The 20,862-nt window shown below is 46.6% G+C and overlaps 1 protein-coding gene across 1 annotated transcript in view; it reads left to right on the forward strand.

The window, feature by feature from the left end:
* The window catches only part of ANKRD6 (ankyrin repeat domain 6), a 183,967-nt gene that overhangs the window by 146,177 nt on the left and 16,928 nt on the right, over positions 1 to 20,862 (forward strand). The window contains exons 3-9 of the mRNA XM_010834707.1: positions 218 to 316; positions 7,620 to 7,718; positions 8,868 to 8,966; positions 12,855 to 12,953; positions 14,683 to 14,781; positions 17,135 to 17,233; positions 17,621 to 17,698. Of these exons, the coding sequence (XP_010833009.1) occupies positions 218 to 316; positions 7,620 to 7,718; positions 8,868 to 8,966; positions 12,855 to 12,953; positions 14,683 to 14,781; positions 17,135 to 17,233; positions 17,621 to 17,698 (672 nt within the window). The remainder of the gene's footprint in view (positions 1 to 217; positions 317 to 7,619; positions 7,719 to 8,867; positions 8,967 to 12,854; positions 12,954 to 14,682; positions 14,782 to 17,134; positions 17,234 to 17,620; positions 17,699 to 20,862) is intronic.

Consider the following 20,862-nt stretch of genomic DNA (forward strand, 5'->3'; position numbering starts at 1 on the left):
GAATAGGAGTAGAAATTATGCACTAAAGGAAATCTTCACATTTTGAACATATCTTGTTCATAACTCATAATGCCAATAGCCAAGGTTACCTGAGACAAACATGAATTCTGAGTAAATCTAAGCATCGCTTGCCAAAAGGCGGGGGAGGAACACCTCTGTGCAAACCTTGCTCTTGTGACGCCTCGTTCTGAAATCAATGTTTGCTCTGCATTAACAGCATGGCCGGACGCCCCTGCATCTTGCTGCCAATAAGGGCCATCTTTCTGTGGTCCAGATCTTGCTGAAGGCTGGCTGTGACCTCGATGTCCAGGATGATGTGAGTAGAAGCCATCATTCTGTTGGGGGATGGCTGTCAACCGGGCTTGTCTGCATAGAATCCCACAACGTGTAACTAGCTGTGAGGTGGGGGAGGGACAGTAGTTGTTGCTCTCCAGCACTTTTTAGCTCCACCTTGGTGGGAAGAACTTCCTCTTGAAGCCCTACTCTGGGACCCATTCTCAGTAGCAAGTGTGGTTTGGTTTTCCCATCATAATTCCTATCGAGTATTATTATTTCCTATCTATTATTATTCAAGTGCAGGGCCTTGAAGGGTGTTTTGCCTGTTTCCTTGTCTCAGTATGAAGGAGCACACTACACACGTACACACGTACACACGCACACACGCATGCACGCATGCACAGATTTGGGCAAGTCTTGCTGGAAATGTGTCATTGATCAAACTTACCACTGGAGAAAAAGATGAAGCTTAAAAACTTAAATTTTTGTCTTTTCTTGCCTTGATTTCTCTTAGTATACATTTAGTTTAAAAGGACCTATTTAAAGAAAAAAACAGAACATTGATCTTGTGTAATCTGAGAAAAACGACGCCTCCAGAAAGATTCACTCTGGTGCTCTGCCATGATTGAGAGTCATTCTCTGAGTTTCTTCAGTCCGACTACCTAGAAAGAGATTCTGCTTGGCTCTTTTGGGTTCAGAAATCCATTCCTGAGTAAATCAGCAGTGGCTGGCATGGAGTCATGTAGTGTAGGGGAGCCCTGTTGGGTTTTGGGGCAGGCTAGATTCTCTAAGAAGGGGATGTGGGAAAGATTATGTAAATTGCTCTCCAGTGGGCTATTAGGAAAATGTCCTAATGAGAATCTGATTGGAAACTCTTTTTGAAAAGTTTCTAACTCTGACTGTGATTTGTACAGTAGAACTCGAAGAGGTAAGAATTTTATGAGGAACATAGACTCTCGGAGACTTTGTACCCATAAACTCCTTTCAGATTCACCTTTAATCACTGTGCTTACCGAATGTTATCAAAGTTCAGACCCTCTGTTGGGCTAGAGTGTGGGTCACCAAAGTGTAATGTCTGAAAACTTGGCAAACACACAAGTTGAGAAGGACAGCATTCACAAAGCAATAACTAAATGTGTCATATCCATGGGCAGGAGGCTGTCAGTGTCATTCAGAAATTTCTGGTTATATTTGGAACCTGTTGAGTCATCAAGGATGTTATTTTCAAAAGATGCTGATCTAGCTTTAAGCTGTTGATTTCTACCCCAGGTCACAATACACTTTTTATTTCCCAGCACTGTAGCCATCATAACATACCTGATTATATCTTAGCCTTACATGATAGGAGCAAAAATACAGGGAGAGGGAAGAGATTCTGACCACAGGAAAGGCAGGGCATTGAATTGTTGGTGCAAATATATTGGGCAGCATCTGTTCTTCTCTGCATAATTAAAGCCCTTGCTGCCTTGGTGGCAAGGCTGCAGTAATACCAGGGTGCTAACCCATCACGACCCAGCACTCCTGTCTCAGGTCCTGAGCTCCAGGTATCATGTGTTCTCCTGCAGCAAGAGCCATGCAGACTTTCCAGAACTGCTGCTGTTTATATCAGGCAAGATAGGAAGTAAACTAGTCAGAAGCTCTTACAGGGTAGCCAAAGGGGTACGTACATGTCAGCAGAAGGAAAGCCAGCTCTACTGTTAGAGGGGTACTCTTTATTTATTGAAGTTAGTAATATATTTTGCATCTTTCCCTTGCCATAGACAATGCATATATTGTTTCCCTCAGTTTAAAACAAAAGTGCACACACAACAACGAAACAGTGTAAAACAGCTGGATGTGGAGGTTTCTTGACTCTCACCAGCTCTGAAGTAATGCATTTGTCAGAATATGGTTCATGTGTGTCTTCTATATATTTACTCTGCTTGTTGATCAGCCTTGAAACCCATGCAGGAATTCGAGGAAGAAAACTCCTTATGGATGGTCTTTAAAGAAGCTGGGAATGGGAATCCCCTGGTGGTCCAGTGGTGAGGACTCAGGGCTTTCACTGCCATGGCCCAGGTTCAGTCTCTGATCAGGGAACTAAGATCCTGCAAGCCGTGAGGCATGAGCGAAAAATAATAAAGAAAATAAAGAAGCTGGGAGATTAAGTGGGGAAAAAATTTCAGAAGTTACCTGTCTTGGGTGATGGGTAACAATAGAGAATGTTAATGTTTTGAAGAATTTACTCCTAACTTCATGTTCTACAGATACTGTGCTTTGTATCATGGTAAAGACTGAGAATTAGTTGAAGAATGACCTCCAGTGCCCTGGAGTGGGATTATTATGAATTTGAACCTGTGGAAACCAGTTCTTTAGAATATGGAACTCCAGGAGCAAATTCCCTCTTGCTTCCTGCCAACCCTGTCAACGCTCATTGGAGCACTAACGCCATCTCTGATTGGTCGATGAGCAATCACACAGCCCCCACCTCAGAAATAGTCCAGGACCCCGTGGCCACGGGAAAAGGCACGAAGGAAGAGAAAAATAAGAAAAACCAGAGAAGACAGGCTAGGAAGAACCCCAGAAGATCAGAGAGAGAAAAAGAGGTCAGCAGTTGTTTCATGCACCTACCCTGTCCTGAGCTTCCTTGCAGTATGGCTGCCTGTGCCACCTGGGAGGGATTACTCCTGAAGAGGGGCAGGGGCCGCCCCTGCATGAAGGGGGTTTCTTCTATGAGCTTGGCTTTGGAATCTGCCAACACTGGGCTCACTTTTTTTCACCATGTAGGAGAGGACCAAGTTTTAGACCTCAGTGGTTCCAAACCTTTTAAAATCTCTACGTAAGACACACTAATGTCCTAGAAAAACGGAGAGCTGGCAGTTCATGCACTTTGCAGACAAGTCCCTTTGCAGTCACTCTGGAACATGATGTGCATGTTCCAAATCAAAGTGCCAAACTACAAGTTTGCTGGGTTTTTAAGTTCCAGCTTCAGCGTTTTTCTTCTGCTTCTTTGTAGTTAATCATTCAACAAATACTTCTCAGGTGCTATACTTGCCAAGGCACTGGGCTAAAGTACTTAGCTTGATGATGCCATCAACAGGCAGCCCCATCCCCCAGAAGCACCTAATTGTTTTAAAGACCTGTTTAAGGTTAATTGACTTGACAGGTTATAAACAGCATGGGGCAAGTGCAAAAAGCCTTGACAATTTGAATTCTGCCTCAACTGTGGGTACATTTGTGCTGTCTCCTCAGTCGTGTCCAACTCTTAGCGACCCTATGGACTGTAGCCCACCAGGCTCCTCTGTCCATGGGATTCGCCAAGCAAGAATACTGGAGTGGGTTGCCATTCCCTTCAGGGGTCCTTCCCAACCCAGGCATCGAACCTGCATTTCTTATATCTCCTGCATTGGCAGATGGGTTCTTTACCACTCTTGCCACCTGGGAGGCCCCTGTCCCAACTGTGCTGCCCTGAATCAGCTGGTTATTCTAAGCTAGGCACTGAACTGCACTGGACCTTGGCTTTTTAATCAATAAAATGAGAGAATTAGATGCCACAGTGCTTGGAGTGTAGTAGAGAGTCAGTAAATATTCACTGAATAGATAATGAATAAATGCTATTGAAGGTGCCAAACTTCTCCCAGCTGTTTTTTTTCTCCAAAATTTTAGAATTTCATGGTTGATCTTTAAATCATAGAGAAATAAAGATTATGTCTAAGTTGCTGCTTAGGTCTGTCAATAAGTATGTATAGAGGCATATTTTGTTTCAGTATTTGAAAAGTATACTTACTTCCTTTTAATTTATTTTTGAACTTTTTATTTTGTATTGGGGTTTAGCCAGTTAACAATGTGATAGTTTCAGGTGAAGAGTGAAGGGACTCAGCCCTGGATACACATGTATCCATTCTCCTCCAAACCCCCCTCCCTTCCAGGCTGCCACATGACATTGAGCTGAGTTCCCTGTGCTACACAGTAGGTCCTTGTTGGTTATCCATTTAAAATATAGCAGTGTGTACATGTCCATCCCAGCTCCCTAACTATCCCTTCCTCCCGTCCTTCCCCCGCTGGCAACCACAAGTTCATTCCCTAGGTCTGTGAGTCTCTTTCTGTTGTGTAGAAAGTATACTTTTGAAATAATACTTTTATTTCCAAAGGAAGTTGTAGTTTTATAGGAGGAGGAATTGATTCGCAGGTCACTGACCCTGTTGCAGTAAAGGGTCTTAGCTGTTCATTTATGTCACGTTCTGGGGAAGAGTAGGTCCGAGACAGCCCGAGGTGGCCCTTGACTGACGTATTCCTGTCTCTCAGGGTGGCTGGTTTTTATGTGCCAGAGAAACCCAGAACCACCCCACCTCATGTGAGCTGAGCTCATGGTCCCTCTTGAGGGCCTTGCAGGGTGGGGAGTGGCTGGCTCTGGCCCTCACTGTCCTGTATATCCGACGGATGAGACAAGGACCCGGGCTCTGAGCATGTCTTTGACTGAGAAGCGTGAAGATGGAGGGGCGGCCGTGTCCTGGAGATGGGCAGGCCCAGGAGAAGGGGCCCGCCGGAGACATCTGTGCCAGGCACACGAGGACCACGGGGCTCCCACCGCAGCCTCGCCCGGGCTGCCAGGTCTCCCGAGTCCTGTTCATCCATCTGGAAATCTACTGTTAAGGGCTGAACTAGAATTGAGATTTAACTTCTACGTTGAGTTAGAGTTTCACAAAGGGAAATTATCCCCACAGAAGCAAGTACAGGAGATTCATGCTAAAAGCAAGTAATAAATCACAGTGGTGTTCTGGCTTCAAAGTTGCCTCAGCTCATGATTTAGTGGCAGCCCATGAAGCACAGTAAAACATTTGATCTGAAGCCAGGCCGCCAACACGACCCACGCTTTATGAACAACAAAATGGTTACGTTTGGTTACGTAAAAGGGTTGTTCTAATTGGGCCAAGGAGTGCAGGTTAGTGCACCCGCAGTGTATAGGAATGGTTAAAGGCCTCTAGCAACTAGAAATCTGACCAAGTCAGAGTTTACTCTAAAGAAGGGGGCTGCAGCCTCACCTTTGTGGCTGAGAACAGGGCATCTCCTTTCTCATCAGGTCAATAACAATAAATTACACTTGAGGTCCATTTTGGGAAAACCCATCATGACGCTGATAGGGAAACACGCAGTCTTGAAGATTCTTACAGAAGTTTTCAAAAATTGAGACTGGGGCTTTCCCGGTGGCTCAGTGGTAAAGAATCTACCTGCCAGTGTACAGGAGACACAGATTCGATCCCTGGTCCAGGAAGATCCCACATGCCATGGAGCAAATAAGCCTGTGCTCTGGAGCCCGGGAGTTGCAGCTACTGAAGCCTGCACGCCACAACTAGAGAAAAGCCCTCGCAACAGCAAAGACTCGGTACTGCCCCCCAAATTAATTAATTAAAAAAAAAAATTGAGACTGGGCAGTTTTTCATGATTATGTGTTTGGGCCTTAAGTACACCTCATCTGGAAACACTTCCTAAGTTGTCTGAGGAAGATATGTAATGGCTTTGCCCACCGCCTGTAACCACTGATCCAGTGGCCGTATTCTTTTGACGACATGGCACATAGAAAGGGTCCTCTTTGAGTAAGTGGTCTTGGACAGGTGAGTGAGAAGAAAACCAAGGCTAAACCTACTTTGTAATGGGAATCACAGCATAGGATGCTGAGGGGAGGGTTGATGACAGAAGGCTCGGACAGTGGATGGAATCATGGTAATGATTACCTCTACCCTCCTGACCTAACTAGGAAGAAATCTCTTAGATTCTACAGAATGAAGAGAAAGAAAAGCTTCTGAGACGTGGACGGTCCCATCCCGTTCCTGGTATATAAATACGGCTTAGACATTTAATAAATAGCCATTTTTTGATGCTAGAAATTATACATGTAAAAAATTGAAAAGAATTAAAAAGTTTAAAGAGGAAAATAAATATTTCCCCTCATGAATTTTTAAAGGAAGTGTTTTTTTTTTAATTTTAAGAATGTGAATTTGGTTTTTAAGTAGAAGTGCTTTTTATTGTGATGAACTATACATAACATAAAATTGACCATTTTAACCATTTTTAAGGGCACAGTTCTTTGGCATTAAGTACGTTCGCGTTGTTATGCAAACATCACCATGGTCTCTCTCCAGAACTTTTTTTTCAGATTAAGTGCTTTTAAAGTGCATTGTCATTTGTTACAGATCCCAGGGATATAAGTAGAATCAGTATTTGATGAAGGCTATTTATAGGTAGCAGTGCAGCCCTCTTTAAAAAGCCTCCGTGTTCTAGTTGGTCTCTCCTCTCTTGGGCTAAGAAGCAGGAGTGCCCTGGGGCATGTCCTTTGCCCCTCCTAGGTTCCACCAGAAAATTGTTCATGCAAAACTCTTGCCACCCAGATCATAGACCCCAAGAAGGGAAGGGAGGGACCTTGCCTGCTTTCACAGAGGAAGAACTTGAAGTCCAGTGAGGTGACAGGTGTCCCCCAAGGCTTGCACAGCACACATCTCCTGACGCCCTTGCCCCACTCCCCTTGCGTCCCACCAGGAATTTTCCACACCATTCACCCATCTCCCCGTTCAAGCTTATACCCCAGGCTGGACTTGATTTCCTGAGTGCCTGTCAGAGATAACATGTATTCTCGGAGACTTCAGGACTATCTCTTGCTACGGACTTCACTGTCTTACCTCTAGTATATTAGTCCTCTCAACTGCAGTTAGGGGGAGTCAGCTTCCCTTTGGCACCCTGACAAAGAAAGAGAAGGCCAGCCATCCCAGGAATCTGATCACAGAGAAAAGGGGCAGATGCAGCCCCAACAGTGAAGATGCTGTCATGGGATGTTGGAAGAGCCTTAGAGATGTGCAGTGACAGCCTGAGTCCCTGAGTCCCTCCTCAGATGTCCTGGCGTATCCCCCTGTGTTGTTTGCTCTAGGCCAGGGCCAATCAAGGAGTCCATCCACTTGTGGGTCCTGAGTGCTGCTGAGTGACAGAGTAGGCTAGTGAGTCCTCTGACGCTGGGATACGAGAGGACTCAGCAGAGAGTAAAGATTCCAGGCATTGCTGGTTACCTTGCACAGCCCACAGTCTGACTTTCAGACCCGCTCGTCACAGTTGTGACAGTCCCGTTGCCATCCCCTGGGGTGGCGGGTAAGAGCCTGACCCTCATCCAGAGGTCAGCTGTGGCCCAGGGTTGCTCTGCGGTAGGCTGAAGGTTACCACTGAGTTTGTGAACATAGCTGTTCTTGCTGGCATGCACCGTCTGTTGACTAGGTCACTGAGTCCAGCTGGCCCTCGGTGACTGAACGGTGAAGCAGGGGAGCAAGTGGTGGGGGGCTGGAGAGTGCTGACCGCCGTCCCTGCCTTCCCACCGCCTGCAGGGGGACCAGACCGCCTTGCACCGGGCCACGGTGGTGGGGAACACCGAGGTCATTGCGGCGCTCATCCAGGAGGGCTGTGCTCTGGACCGACAGGACAAGGTGAGCAGGGAAGGGGGGCACGCGTCAGCCTGAGAACGCGCTCTGGGGATTTCCTATTGCGTGAGACATTGTCATTCCTGAGTCTTATCGCTCATGATTCAACATGAGGAAATCAGCCCGGAGTTCCTCTGAAAGAGTATTTGATCTCCCAGCAAACTAAACGTTTACAAAAGCCCTTCCCTCTTTTCTATGGCAGCAGTGAACAACCGCAGAAATATAAACGGTGAATAAGACAAGTCCAGAAGTAATGAGCTGTGGAGGCCTGGATGGGGGACTCCACATCCAGAGAGTCTGAGTGGAAGCCCCCAGACTGTGTTTCTTTGGAAAGAAAAAAAGATAATGGTCTGAAACAGCTGGGAGGGCATTGCTGCCTCTTCTCTGTGCTTCCCTTTCCCTCACCCTAGGTCCCACCCCACTCAATTCACTGTGCTTGATGTTTCTTTTTTTAATAGTAAGTTAAGCAAACACAAGATCTGTGGAATTGGTTGATTTTTATTTAAAAGTCACCTATGGAGGACACCTGTTTACCGTATTTACAGAACACTGCCCTTTTTTTTTTTTTTTTTGCCATATTTACAAATCACTGTCCTTGGTGCCTGCTCATTTGTTTGGGGCCCTGAGGCTTCTGGATTAACCTTCGAGAGATCAGATTTGGAGAAAGAAAAAAGCTGTGGAATCCACTTGTCCACCTGTGGGCCCCTGGAGCTTCTGAAGCCAGACTCTCCATCTGCCTGATCTTTGCAGGGTTCTTTCTGGGGCCAGGAGTGGAGCAGGGCAGCCCCTGGGGCGGTGTAGGTGGGTGGGGGAGAGACACCATGCCTCCCAGTGCGGCTTTCTGTTCAGCATGAGCGGTGCGTGGGAGCCTTTCTCAGCACCCCAGTTCCCAGAGAGACTTAAGCCCTAATGCCTTAAGTCACCCACTGTGCATCATAAAGCTAGAGTGCGTCTGGAGTGGTACCATTGTTAGGTACCATTCTGGGAGAATGAATAAACTGCCACTCCGATCACTCCTTGGGTTCTGTGGTTTAGGTGAGAAACCCCAGCCAAGAGAGGCCCCTGTGTGGGCCTTAAAATAACCTGTGCTGTGCTGATGGTGAGCAGATGGATCAGGCTTGGGTGATGGGGCTTTCTCTCCTGTGTGTCCCCCAGGACGGGAACACGGCCCTGCACGAAGCATCCTGGCACGGTTTCAGCCAGTCGGCCAAGCTGCTCGTTAAAGCTGGAGCCAACGTGCTTGCCAAGAACAAGGTGAGGCCCGGCAGGTGTGAGACCCCCTTGGTCACAATGAAGACAGCCCAGCCTGCCTTCTTTAAGGGATCTTCCTCTTGCCGAGCAGAACTAGGGCTCTGGGCCTTGGATCCTGGTGCATCTGAAAGCTTGGAGCTGGAGTGCTCCCATGAGGGCTGCAGTTCTCCCTGCTTTCCCGTAGGTCCATGAGACTGTGGTCATGGGAGCCAGCCCCATCCTGAGGGGGCAGAAAAGGACCACAGCATCTCCTCTCCCTTGCTGTCCTCTGTCACCTTCCACTTCCCTCCCTGTCTTTCCCTGCTATGTCCCTGGATCAGCCCCAAAGCCTCACAACGGACTGACTGATCTGTCTTGTCCCTTACGCATCCTGCTCCTCTCCTCAGGAACTTTCCAGAAAGCTCCTCACCTGTCGCTGTCTTGGGCTTCCCCAGAGCAGCCTCAGCCTCTGTTGTCCTCTCTCTGGGTGACTTTGGCGTGTGCCTCCCGGGCTTGCAGGGTGGGCCCACCATCTCTTCCCTCACCCCCTCCCTTAGGGTTATCCGGTTTCTTTTCTGCCCATTGACCCTCAGGGTGGGGACCTGCCCGTCGGGTGGCTGGGTTTCTCCAGCTCCCGGGACTGCACACAGCTCTGTGCTGTGCTGACTGGTGAGATGTTTTCCCGTGGTTCCCTCGTGGGTCGAGGGCTTCCGGGAAGCAGCCGGCCCTGCATTGTGGCATTTCCAGTAAAAGCCTGGCTCACTGCCTAGAGGACTGGTGGTTCTCCATTTCTTCCAGGTGGGATATAGCCTAGAACAGGAGTTGGTAATTTTATACCAACTCGAAGTAGGTGGTTCCCAGTTAACGGATGGGGGGGCCTCACCTGAGTCTTATAAGACATGTGATTCGTTTGTGACACAATTAGGGCTGTGAATTATCCCAGCTGGATCCACTTCACCACACTGCCACCTGTCCCCTGAAGGGCCCACCCCCAAATTGTGTAGGGAGCCACGAGTTCTCTCTCTAGATAGAGCCACACAGGTGAAGTGTCATCCCAGGAGAGGGACTTACATGCTCACCAGCCTCAAACTCTAGGAAGCCTCTAGAAGGTCCTTCTCTTTTTTTCTTTTTCCCCCACAAATAAAATTATAAGATTATAAAGTCTACAATATCATGATTTGATAGCTCCCAAGGGTTAATGAACACATTGATCACCCCATTTATTTACCTTTTTGTGTCTGTGTGAGAGAACATTTAAGTTCTACAATTAGCAAATTTCAATTATACAAGACAGTGTTATCAGCTGTAGTCTGTAGACTACAGACACAACTGTAGAACCACACGTTATCAGCTGTAGTCCCCATGTTACATGTTAGATTCACAGACCTTGTTCATCTTACAGCTGGAAGTTTACACTCTTTTACCAACCTCTCTTTATCCCCCTGCACCTCTCACTCCAGCTTCTGGCAGCCACTTTTCTACTCTCTGTTTCTACAAGTCCATCTTTTTTTTTCCCCCCAGACTCCACATAGAAGTGAGATGCTAGAGTATTTGTCTTTCTGTCCAACTTATTTCACTTGGTGTATCACCCTCTAGGTTCATCCATATTGTTGCAAGTGACAGGATTTCTTTCTTTTTAAAGGTTGGATAATATTCCATCGCATAAGAAAGGTCCTTACTCAGCCAAGTACAGCAGCCCCTGTCTAGAAATCAGTACTCATTACTCAGGGTGGGAAAATGCCTGCTATGTATACAGCAGGTCAGCTTTTTAAATTTCAGGTTTGACATTGCAGCCTTTTGTGTCCACTTTCATTTTACACATTGGTTTGGAGTGCCTTCCATGTTATTACATGTATGATTAGTGCATTCCTTTTGATCACTGAGTAATGCTCCACTGTGTGGATATACCATAATCTGTATTCTAACCCATGTATTTTCATTTTCTTCCTCCAAATGCTTTTCAGCATGATCTATATTTTCTTATTGACAAAAGTAAATTCTATTTGTACAGCTATCAGATTTCTTTTCAACATATATTTAACATATATTTTTTTCAACATATATTTAAGTGACTCCCAGGAGGCCAACAGCTTTGAGGAAACCTTCTCTAAGTGTACTGAGAATTACACTAAGCTGAGCCCTGAGCCCTGCCAGGGAATGGAGTGTTTAAAATGTGGGCAGACCCTTTGTTTTAGAGGATGAAGCTAGCAGTGCTTCTCTGTCTGGCTGCACTTTAAAATCTCCTGGAAAGTTTTAAAAAAGCAGGGGGGAGAAGAGGGGAGAAAACCAAACCCACATGATGACAGGCCTGGGGTGACCAGCTGTCCTGGTTTTGCCTAGAGTTAGGGAAGGGAATGGCACCCCACTCCAGTACTCTTGCCTGGAAAATCCCATGGATGGAGAAGCCTGGTAGGCTGCAGTCCATGGGGTCACTAAGAGTCAGACATGACTGAGCGACTTCACTTTCACTTTTCACTTTCATGCATTGGAGAAGGAAATGGCAACCCACTCCAATGTTCTTGCCTGGAGAATCCCAGGGACGGGGGAGCCTGGTAGGCTGCCATCCATGGGGTCACACAGCGTCGGACATGACTGATGTGACTTAGCAGGGAAGGGATGCATCCCAGAATGCAGACCTTTCAGCACCTACACATGAACAGCCTGGCCCCACCCCCTGGGGCAGGGACATTGCGTTGCATCCGTGCATTGGTCTGTTGAAAGGGTCCCCCAGTTGAGTCCAGCCTGAACCTGAGGCTTGATAACCAACAAACTCACTCAACTCTCAGGCTCAGAACTCACCAAGTTCCTGGAGGTAGCAGTGAGGAAAGAAAGACCCTGCCCAGGTTGGTTAGAGCTAAGGTCGTGAGAAGGATGGTAAGTGGCCCTGCAGCACACAGCTTTCCTCTATTTTTAAAAACCCATTCTTCTTTTCAAAGGTAAGGAATATAAACCATCCTTGAGTCTGGGCAGACAGTGCCGTATGATCCAAAGAGGAGTTAACCGGGCCAGGGAAAAGCCATAAACAGGCTGACAGCTCTGAGCCCACAACTGCAGGCCTGACCCAGCTTTTACGCTCAGCAGAACAAACATGGAGCTTATGTGTTTAATCTTCTGAATCCTTGCACCGAATCATGTTGCCTGCTTTTCTTGTCACTTTCCTAGGGGTTATCAGCAGCCTTGCAGGCCTTATTCCCCTAGTTTCAGAAAGTTCTCTTCTTGTCAATGAAGTCTTTCTGCAAGATTGCTGTGTATGTGATCCTGACCTTTGGTTGCCATTTGACCTTGAAGGTAGACTCCCAAAAGCAAGAGGGTCTCTATCTGTGGGAAGTGATAGATGCGGTTGTATTGCATGTTGTGTGGGTACCTTGCCCAGAGTTTAAATTTTGATATTTCAAGGAAAACCCAAGATTTGGAAGAGGCTTGCAAATTAAATCTGTTACTGTAGCCTGCTGGAATTGGCCTGTTTTACCTCCATTGGTAGGCTGTCCACAGTTGTTCTGTGTTCCTCTTATAACTAAGCCTTGTGCGTGTGCCCGGCACTCTGCCATGAAGAAGATGGTCTCCTCAGCACTCCGAATCAACCCTCATTGTCTCAGCACATAGGGGTCATGCTCCACTTTACAGGTGAGGAATTCACAGTGGTGCTTATTAAGAGCATTCCCCAGTAGCTTGCAAGCAGTAAGTGGCAGAGCCAGGGCTCGGAACCAAGGTTTTATGACCCACGTGACTCTTCTGCTGGTATGGATTCCCAGTTACATGTTCTTGCCTCTGAAGCACCCCAGCTGGGTCCACCGAGCAGAAAGCAGAGAGCGTAAACAGTGACTCTCCTGTAAGTCTTGGCCCCCTGCAAGTGTGCCCGGTCTGCTGGAGGTGTTGCTAACATGTGACCCCCTCTGTTTGCCTCTCTCCCAGGCGGGGAACACGGCTCTGCACCTGGCCTGCCAGAACAGCCATGCCCAGAGCACCCGTGTCCTTCTGCTGGGCGGCTCCCGCGCCGACCTCAAAAATAACGTGGGTGAACAAAAATAGCATCTCTTGCACTCTCTTCCGTTGCCTGTATTATGAAAGCATACTAGAGTATTCATGTGTAGAAAACGAAAATTTGTTAATAAAAGGGGTTTGGGGACTATCAAGAAAGTATTCATTTGTTGCTAATTCCTAAAGGATCCTTTTGCAGCAGTCCCCAGTCTTTTAGGCTCAAGCGACAGGTTTCATGGAAGACAATCTTTTCACGGATGGGGGCAGGGTTGGGGGATGGTTTGGGGATGATTCAAGTGCATTAGATTTATTATGCACTTTAATGCCACCGCTGATCTGACAAGAGGTACCAGTCCGTGGCCCAGAGGTTGGGGACCTCTGCATTAGGGGAATGAGAAGAGAAATCAACACTCGGAAACACTGATTTTTCTCCCATGCTCGCCCCTTGCTCCTCAGCCTCTCAGTCTGTTTTATCATTTTGTACAGCAGGTGTCTAGCAAGCGGGTCTAAGAATGAGTAATTGTTTTCAGGAAGCCTCCGCCCACACAGTGTTGCACTCTTAGTAAATACCGGCTGATGCTGTACTGGCGAGGCTGTCTGATGCTCCATGCCCAGCATCTACAAATCTGTCCCTGAGGCATCCTTGGGATGAACTGATGATCAGTAGTTCTTGGACGTTCCTGACCTGAAAGGTCCCACGGGCATACCCCTTCCCTCCACAGACACTGCATTTCCTTCATGAAGCCTGTGCCACGTGGCAAGAGAATCTGAGGCTTCTCTCAAAAATGACTTTGGCTGGATGACTTCCCTGGTGGTCCAGTGGTTAGGACTCTGTGCTTCCACTGCAGGAGGCACGGATTTGATCCCTGGTTGGGGAACCAAGTCCTATAGGCTGTGCACAGTGGCCAAAACAAAAAAGGACTTTTAGCTGGGGTTTCCTGACTGGGGGCAGCCTTATCTAAAGTGGTCCTGAGAATGCTCTGAACTTCAGCTTTGAGCTTGGTTCCCTCTTAGTCCAGAGGAGAAGGTTGTGCTGAAGTGTCACCATCTCTAGACAGAACTAGAGCTCAAATGAGAAGTCAGGGGAGCGCCGCAAAATGTCACAATATTGTCTCCAGTTCTCTTGTTTTCTCTCTGGGAGCAGTTTGGCCTGGGACCACCAAGGAAGACCCTGCTCCTGAATTTTTCTGAATGTCCTTTTTTATGCCAGTGACTGCTTCCTCATCAGCTCCCTAGACTGCATTGCTCCCCATGGGATCCTGGGGGTACTGCTAGAATGGGATGCACTTGAATTTTTTTAGAGCACGTAATCTTAAAATCCAGCAACTCATCCCACTCTCTTAGTCCATTCAGCCACGATGGATCTGTGATGGGGAAAGTCTCATTTCCAAAGCAATGCTATCAATCTTAGGCAGTGTAATCCAGAGCCTTTGGGTTGTAGGAGAGGCAGGGGTCAGTGGAGTCTTAGTAAGTGCCTGCTAGGCAGAGCCTCTCTTAGTTTTGGCGAAGGTCTCTTGGGCAGCAGGCATCCAGGACCTGAAACCTGAGACAGTCTGCGTGGTGGGAAAGAGAGCTGCACACAGGAAAGGGCTGCAAGTCGTGGAGTGAGCACCTATGATAAAGGAGATGCTTGTCATTCAGGCCATTGCCCTGTGAGGAATATATGCTAGTCTGCTAGCTTTTAAATGATAGTTTTCTTTTAATTTTCTGTTTTGTTTTGTAACCGCTCAGACCGTGCTTAGAGTTTGATTTCTGTCCGCAGGCAGGCGACACCTGTTTGCACGTTGCCGCACGCTATAATCACTTGTCCATCATTAAGCTCCTCCTCAGTGCTTTCTGTTCTGTCCATGAAAAGAACCAGGTCAGTGCATGTGTTCTCCCCGTGGTTCTCAGGCAGGTGCGCTAGCGCCAGCGGGGACAGAGGTTGCTGGGAGGTGGTGCCTGCTCCCGGTATGGGACTTGGCCAGTGCTGGCCTTCGAAGGAACCACAGATTTCCTGTGGCCCTGGTTTATCTGGCGTTCTGGAGAAAGCGTGCTCTGTCATTCCAGTGCGTATCACCACATTTGTGTAGTGAACATTTTTGGAAATCCTGGGGGTGGGTTTTGTTGTTAGTGTGGTTTTTAAAAATGAAACCCACAAGGAAGAGTGGCTTGGTAAGTAAGCAGGGGTTTCGGCGTCATGATTTCTGTTCCTTGCACCGCCACCTTTATGTGAGCTGAGCTGATGGCGTCTCTTGTTTCTTGTAAAGCTCGGTGCGTGGGCAGTGTCTACACTGTGCAGTGGGGTTCTGAAATACAGCTGTGGTTATTACAGTGTTCTGTGGAAATGTGCTTTTTCAATAGTCATTTGGATTTTTAAAAGTTGTCTTGTTATTTATTGAAACCTATGCCTAACTGATGCATTGTTTGGCTTTTCTGAGTTTGGGTGCATAAGTCTGAAATTTAAAAAATTAGATCATGATTCAGATTTAAAATACCCTATAATGGTGATTACTGACCTGGCTGCATATTGGAATCAAAAGGGAATTTAAATATACCATTCCTGAATCCCACCCCAACGTAAATGACCAGAACGTCTGGGGCTGAGGTCCAGGAAACAGTGTTTTTTTAAAGCTCCTGGTCTAAGTGTGGGCTTCCCTGGTCACTGTCAGTAAAGAATCTGCCTGCAGTGCAGGAGACTTCTCGCAATATAGGAGACCAGGGTTCAATCCCTGGGTCGGGAAGTTCCCCCAGAGAAGGAAATGGCAACCGACTCCAGTGTTCTTGCCTGGAAAATCCCATGCCTGAGTGTGCAGACAGGATGGAGAACCACTGACCTAATAGCTGAAGTCTGTCATTCTATAGTCTCCCCATGGACTCTAGCTTGTCAGATTACCCCCAACACAGCCCTCACCAGCTGGTGCTTCTCAACCTGGGAGGCGCATTTCAATCACCTGGGAGCTTTGAAAAATCAGCCCTATCCATGCTCCAGGCCACTTAAGTCAATGTCTGGGTGGGACTCTGGCGTCAGTAGTTTATAAAGCTTCCCAGCTGATTCCAGTGAGCAGCGGAGACTGGAAACCACAGCTCCAGAACTTCCCCTAACATACAACTAGGTGACTCAGGAATGAAATGAACACTTTGCCTGTCTACTCACCAGGGAAGGAGGCCTGAGAACGGCTGGATTTTCATACTTGATCACCTGCCAGGAATGAATGAATGAGTGATTTCACTTCTGTATGCATCTAACTTATTTATGTCATCTGGTTTGGGAATTAAAACCAACATTTGCATTTGGAATTAGCCCACCAAGCTGCATCTGTTCATATCCTTCTTTGATTGTCTGAAATGTTTTTTGTAAAAAATAAATTATTGGCTAAATTTGGTAAGGAGTTGAAAATAGCTGGTTGTTAAATGAGTGCTATCTTCAGTGACTCCACCCAAACAGAAAACTCCCTGGCCTGTAGGATGATCCCAGTGGCCCTTTCACATCCCTAAGGGTGGCTGCAGGGCTGGGCTATTACTTTGGGGCCTGTAGAAGTAGCTACCTTAGAAGCTCCTGCTTATTCTAGCTCAGAAACCAAGGGGTTCTCTACCCATCCCCTGCCAGGGCAGACAGACAGGGTCCAGAGCTACCTTTTAAGTAAAACTTTTAAAAAGTATGAGTTAAAAGAAATACTTAAAATACATGGCTGAGATCCTGCCTCTGTGTAAGGTCAGGGCCTACCATTCCCAGCATCCCAGGCTCAGCATTGCTTTGTCCCCCTGCACTTAATCCTGTCCTGTCATTTCTGGCATCCCACTCAGAAAGGAATGTGGTATTTGTGTGTAGTTCATTCAGTTCCCAAGATCTCTTTTAAAAAAGAACCACATTTAAACAACAAGATCCTACTCTATAGCACAGGGAACTATATTCAATATCCTGTGATAAACCATAATAAAAAAGGACATAAAAATGTATATAACATTACATTGCTATATGGTAGAAATTAATACATTATAAATCAATTATACTTCAGTAAAATAATTTTAAAAATAAAGTATGAGTTAAAAGAAATATTTTAAAGAAATAATAAAAAGAACCACATAACACTTTAGCCAAGGGCCACTTGTCAGTCTAAGGCAAATTTTAGTGTAACTTTGAAAAGCCACCACCAAGTCATGGGATAAAAAGCTGGAGGGCTGTGGGCCACCATCCCATGGGGTTTAGCAGGCTTTCTTCTGATGGATTCCAGGCTGGAGACACGGCACTTCATATTGCTGCTGCCCTAAATCACAAGAAGGTGGTTAAAATCTTGCTGGAAGCTGGAGCAGATGGGACCATCGTCAATAATGTAAGTGGAGTTGCAGCCATGGTTTCTAAAGCCGTTCCCACCCCTTTTGGGGTCAGGGTGTGTTGTGGCCACCTCACCTTCTGTGAACTCAGAGCACACAGCCTCGCCCAGCCTCGCTCTGGAAGAGCTGCAGCGTGCCGACCCCACGACCCCTGGGGCCCGAGGGGGTGGGCTCGAGGGGACCCCTACTCTCAGCAGCCCCGTGGGTTACAAACCCCGAGGGCCCATCTTCAGACAGTTCAGTGAGCACGTCCTGACATGAAAAGGGTCAGGGGTGTCTAAGTAAACTGGCAAGTAGATGTTGCCGGAAGTGACTGTCCCGGCTGGCTTGTGCGTGTCCCTGGCTGGAGTCCTGTACTCACTGGTCTTCCCTGTGCCTTTCCTTAGGCAGGCCGGACTCCGCTGGAGACTGCCCGCTACCACAATAATCCGGAAGTTGCTCTCCTCCTCACTAAAGCGCCCCAGGTAGGATCTGCTGCATTTCCCCCTGTATTGATTATGTGGGGGCTGCAGAGTTGTTGGGATTCCTTGGGTTGCTATCTACTGAAGCCAGATCAAACCACCTACGTAAGGGACTGATGGGTTTCCTGAGCAGGTAGTGGACACATAGGAATCCACGTGAGCCTCCAGGAAACTGGAACCAGAGACTTCAGGCCCAGCAGGCTGTTTTCATACACGGCATCGTTTCCTCTTTGTGGCTGGATCATTGTCACAAACAGTTTCCTGGATCATAATTTCCCAGCCAGGGAAAAGTACCAGTTTAAAATGTAGGAGAGACTTCCCTGGTGTTCCAGTGGTTAAGACTCTGTGCTTCCAGTGCAGGACATGTGGGTTTGATCCTTGGTAGGGAAACAAAGGTCCAGTAAGGTGTGCAGTGCAGCCAAAAAATGAAAACAATAAAACATCACAGAAGGTCGGTCGTGATTGGGAGCTTGGGTCAGATGCCCAAAACACGTGGGACAGAGGTGCTTTAGGGAGATGGTCGTGTCTGTTTGACCACGTGGTTACAAGAGGGATTTCCCAGAGAAGGGTGGGAATGGGCATCTGTCTGGGCAGCCGTATCTGTCTACTAGAGGCAGCTGGGTACAGTACAGTTGTACTCCTTTTAATTAAGTATTGCATGATGTATGGATGTGAGAGTTGGACTGTGAAGAAAGCCGAGCGCTGAAGAATTGATGCTTTTGAACTGTGGTGTTGGAGAAGACTCTTGAGAGTCCCTTGGACTGCAAGGAGATCCAAACAGTCCATTCTGATCAGCCCTGAGATTTCTTTGGAAGGAATGATGCTAAGGCTGAAACTCCAGTACTTGGGCCAACTCATGCAAAGAGGTGACTCATTGGAAAAGACTCTGATGCTGGGAGGGATTGGGGGCAAGAGGAGAAGGGGACGACAGAGGATGAGATGGCTGGATGGCATCACTGACTCGATGGACGTGAGTCTGAGTGAACTCTGGGAGTTGGTGATGGACAGGGAGGCCTGGCGTGCTGCGATTTATGGGTTCGCAAAGTCAGACACGACGGAGCGACTGAACTGAACTGATGGTATATTGGCCATCATTCAATTTTAATAGATGACTGATATTTAAAGTTGAAATGATCTAAGTCTGAAATTTAATCATGATAATTTATAAGCTATTTATGATTTCAGCACCCTGAAATAGCTTTGTTTATATTACCTTCCACAGATACATAATGTTTATATAGCTGTGCCTACTATGTATATCCACCTTTGTATTCTCCTCTTTATCCTATCTATGATAGGAAACTGTTCTGCAGTCTTCACAATTATTTATCATAATGGAAGCATAATATTCTTTTCTGGTTGCTGACCAGTATTAAACCATTTCCTTAATGTTAGACATTTTGGTTACTTCCCAGTTGGAGCTACTCTGTTCCTTTACAGCAAACAGTGATTGGTTTTCCACCTTTTTCTGGCTAATGCTGCAAGAAGGCAAAGTCTTGAGGAGCCAAAGGGACAGCCTGGACCCCAGGTGTTGCCCAGGCCCAGCCAACCTCGGGTTCTGGGTGGCCTTGATTCCATCTATGTGTTAAAAACACACCTGATGTAACTAGCAGTTTCTGGAAGTAGTTAAGATTTTATCTCTTACAGAATCGATCACCCTCTTGCCCATGGAGTAAGTCCTTTTCAGTGGGCTCTGGAGATCCACAGAGCCCCTGAAAGGTGTGAGTTGGATGATCCTTCAGAAAAAGGCTCCATCTTTGTCTAGCTGTTTGCAAACAAATTCTCAGCATAATCACCTCCAGAATCCTGATAGAAAAATGCTAGCCTCTCCTGGATCAAAAAGGACAGGGTGCTGTATAAGTGTCAGAATCCATCACAGTTACCTGGCGCTTCAGAGTCTGGCAGTTTAATGGACAGCCAGCCCTGTGCTCAGTCATATGAAGATGGTCAAGTCTTGTGGGGTGGAGGATCCCCCTGGCACGCAAGGACTGATGTGCCTTTAACCTGCCTGTCATTTATCTTCTAGAGCCCAGGGATCTGGATTCCCAGGGATAAAGCTCACTTGTGAACTATTTTCCTGTGTGGGTTCTCCTTTAGCCTTTACCATTTAAAAAACATGGCTTGGGACGTCCCTGGTGATCCAGTGGCTAAGACCCCACGCTCTCATTGCAGGGGGCCCGGGTTTGATCCCTGGTCAGGAAACTAGATCCCACATGTCACAACTAAGACCCAGTGCATCCAAATAAATAAATGTTGTTTAAAAAAAGGCTTAGGGAGGGGGGTTCAGGATGGGGAACACATGTGCACCCGTGGCTGATTCAAGTCAATGAATACAATACAAAACCAATACAATATTGTAAAGTAAAATTAATTAATTAATTTAAAAAAAAATTGAAAAAGGCTTAAGCAAGATTTTCCACACCCATACTGAATAACAAATAAATAGAATATTTTTTAAAGTTTTTTTCTTTTCTTTTTTTTACATAATTGTATGTACTAACCCTTATTTTTCAATGCATAGTAAAAGCTTTGGAATATGCATAAAATTGTATGGATACTATTTTGTTGATCTGTAGTTACAGAAATGGCCTCAGTGTTTGTCTTAACTGAAATGAGAAATTCCCTTGTCCTAGTACCTTAGTTGATCATGGATTTTGATGGTTCACAGCAGTACTAAGAGGGTATTTCCTTCTGAAACTTTAAGATTAATATTCCCTGATTTCTGTGAGGTGGAGAATATGGATGATCCGGGTGGATGGTATAGTTCTCTGAGAAAGGCTGTGAGCCATGCAGAGTTGTCACTGGCTAATAATGTGGTCAGTGGAGGGAATTTTTCTGATTATTTTGTGTTTGGTGAACTGAATGTTACTTCTCATTTTTGGGTGATGTGGTTCACAGGTGCTTTGGAAAGTGACTTTTAGGCTGATTCTGGAGCTTTGTCCTGTTGTAAGTGTCCGTAAAGCAGATGAGCACTAGTTGCTTCTTTTCATCTGACTCGACTTCCTACTGAGTCTAAATTTAGCTTAGGACACTGGTTCTCAGACCTTTTCTGTCTAAAGACCCCTTAACTTTTCTTCAATGTTCAGTCAGTTCAGTTCAGTTGCTCATTTGTGTCGGACTCTTTGCAACCCCATGAATTGTTGCAGCACGCCAGGCCTCCCTGTCCA

The sequence above is a fragment of the Bison bison genome, unplaced genomic scaffold (assembly GCF_000754665.1).
Source record: "Bison bison bison isolate TAMUID 2011002044 unplaced genomic scaffold, Bison_UMD1.0 scf7180017864035, whole genome shotgun sequence".
Classification (NCBI taxonomy): Eukaryota; Metazoa; Chordata; class Mammalia; order Artiodactyla; family Bovidae; genus Bison; species Bison bison.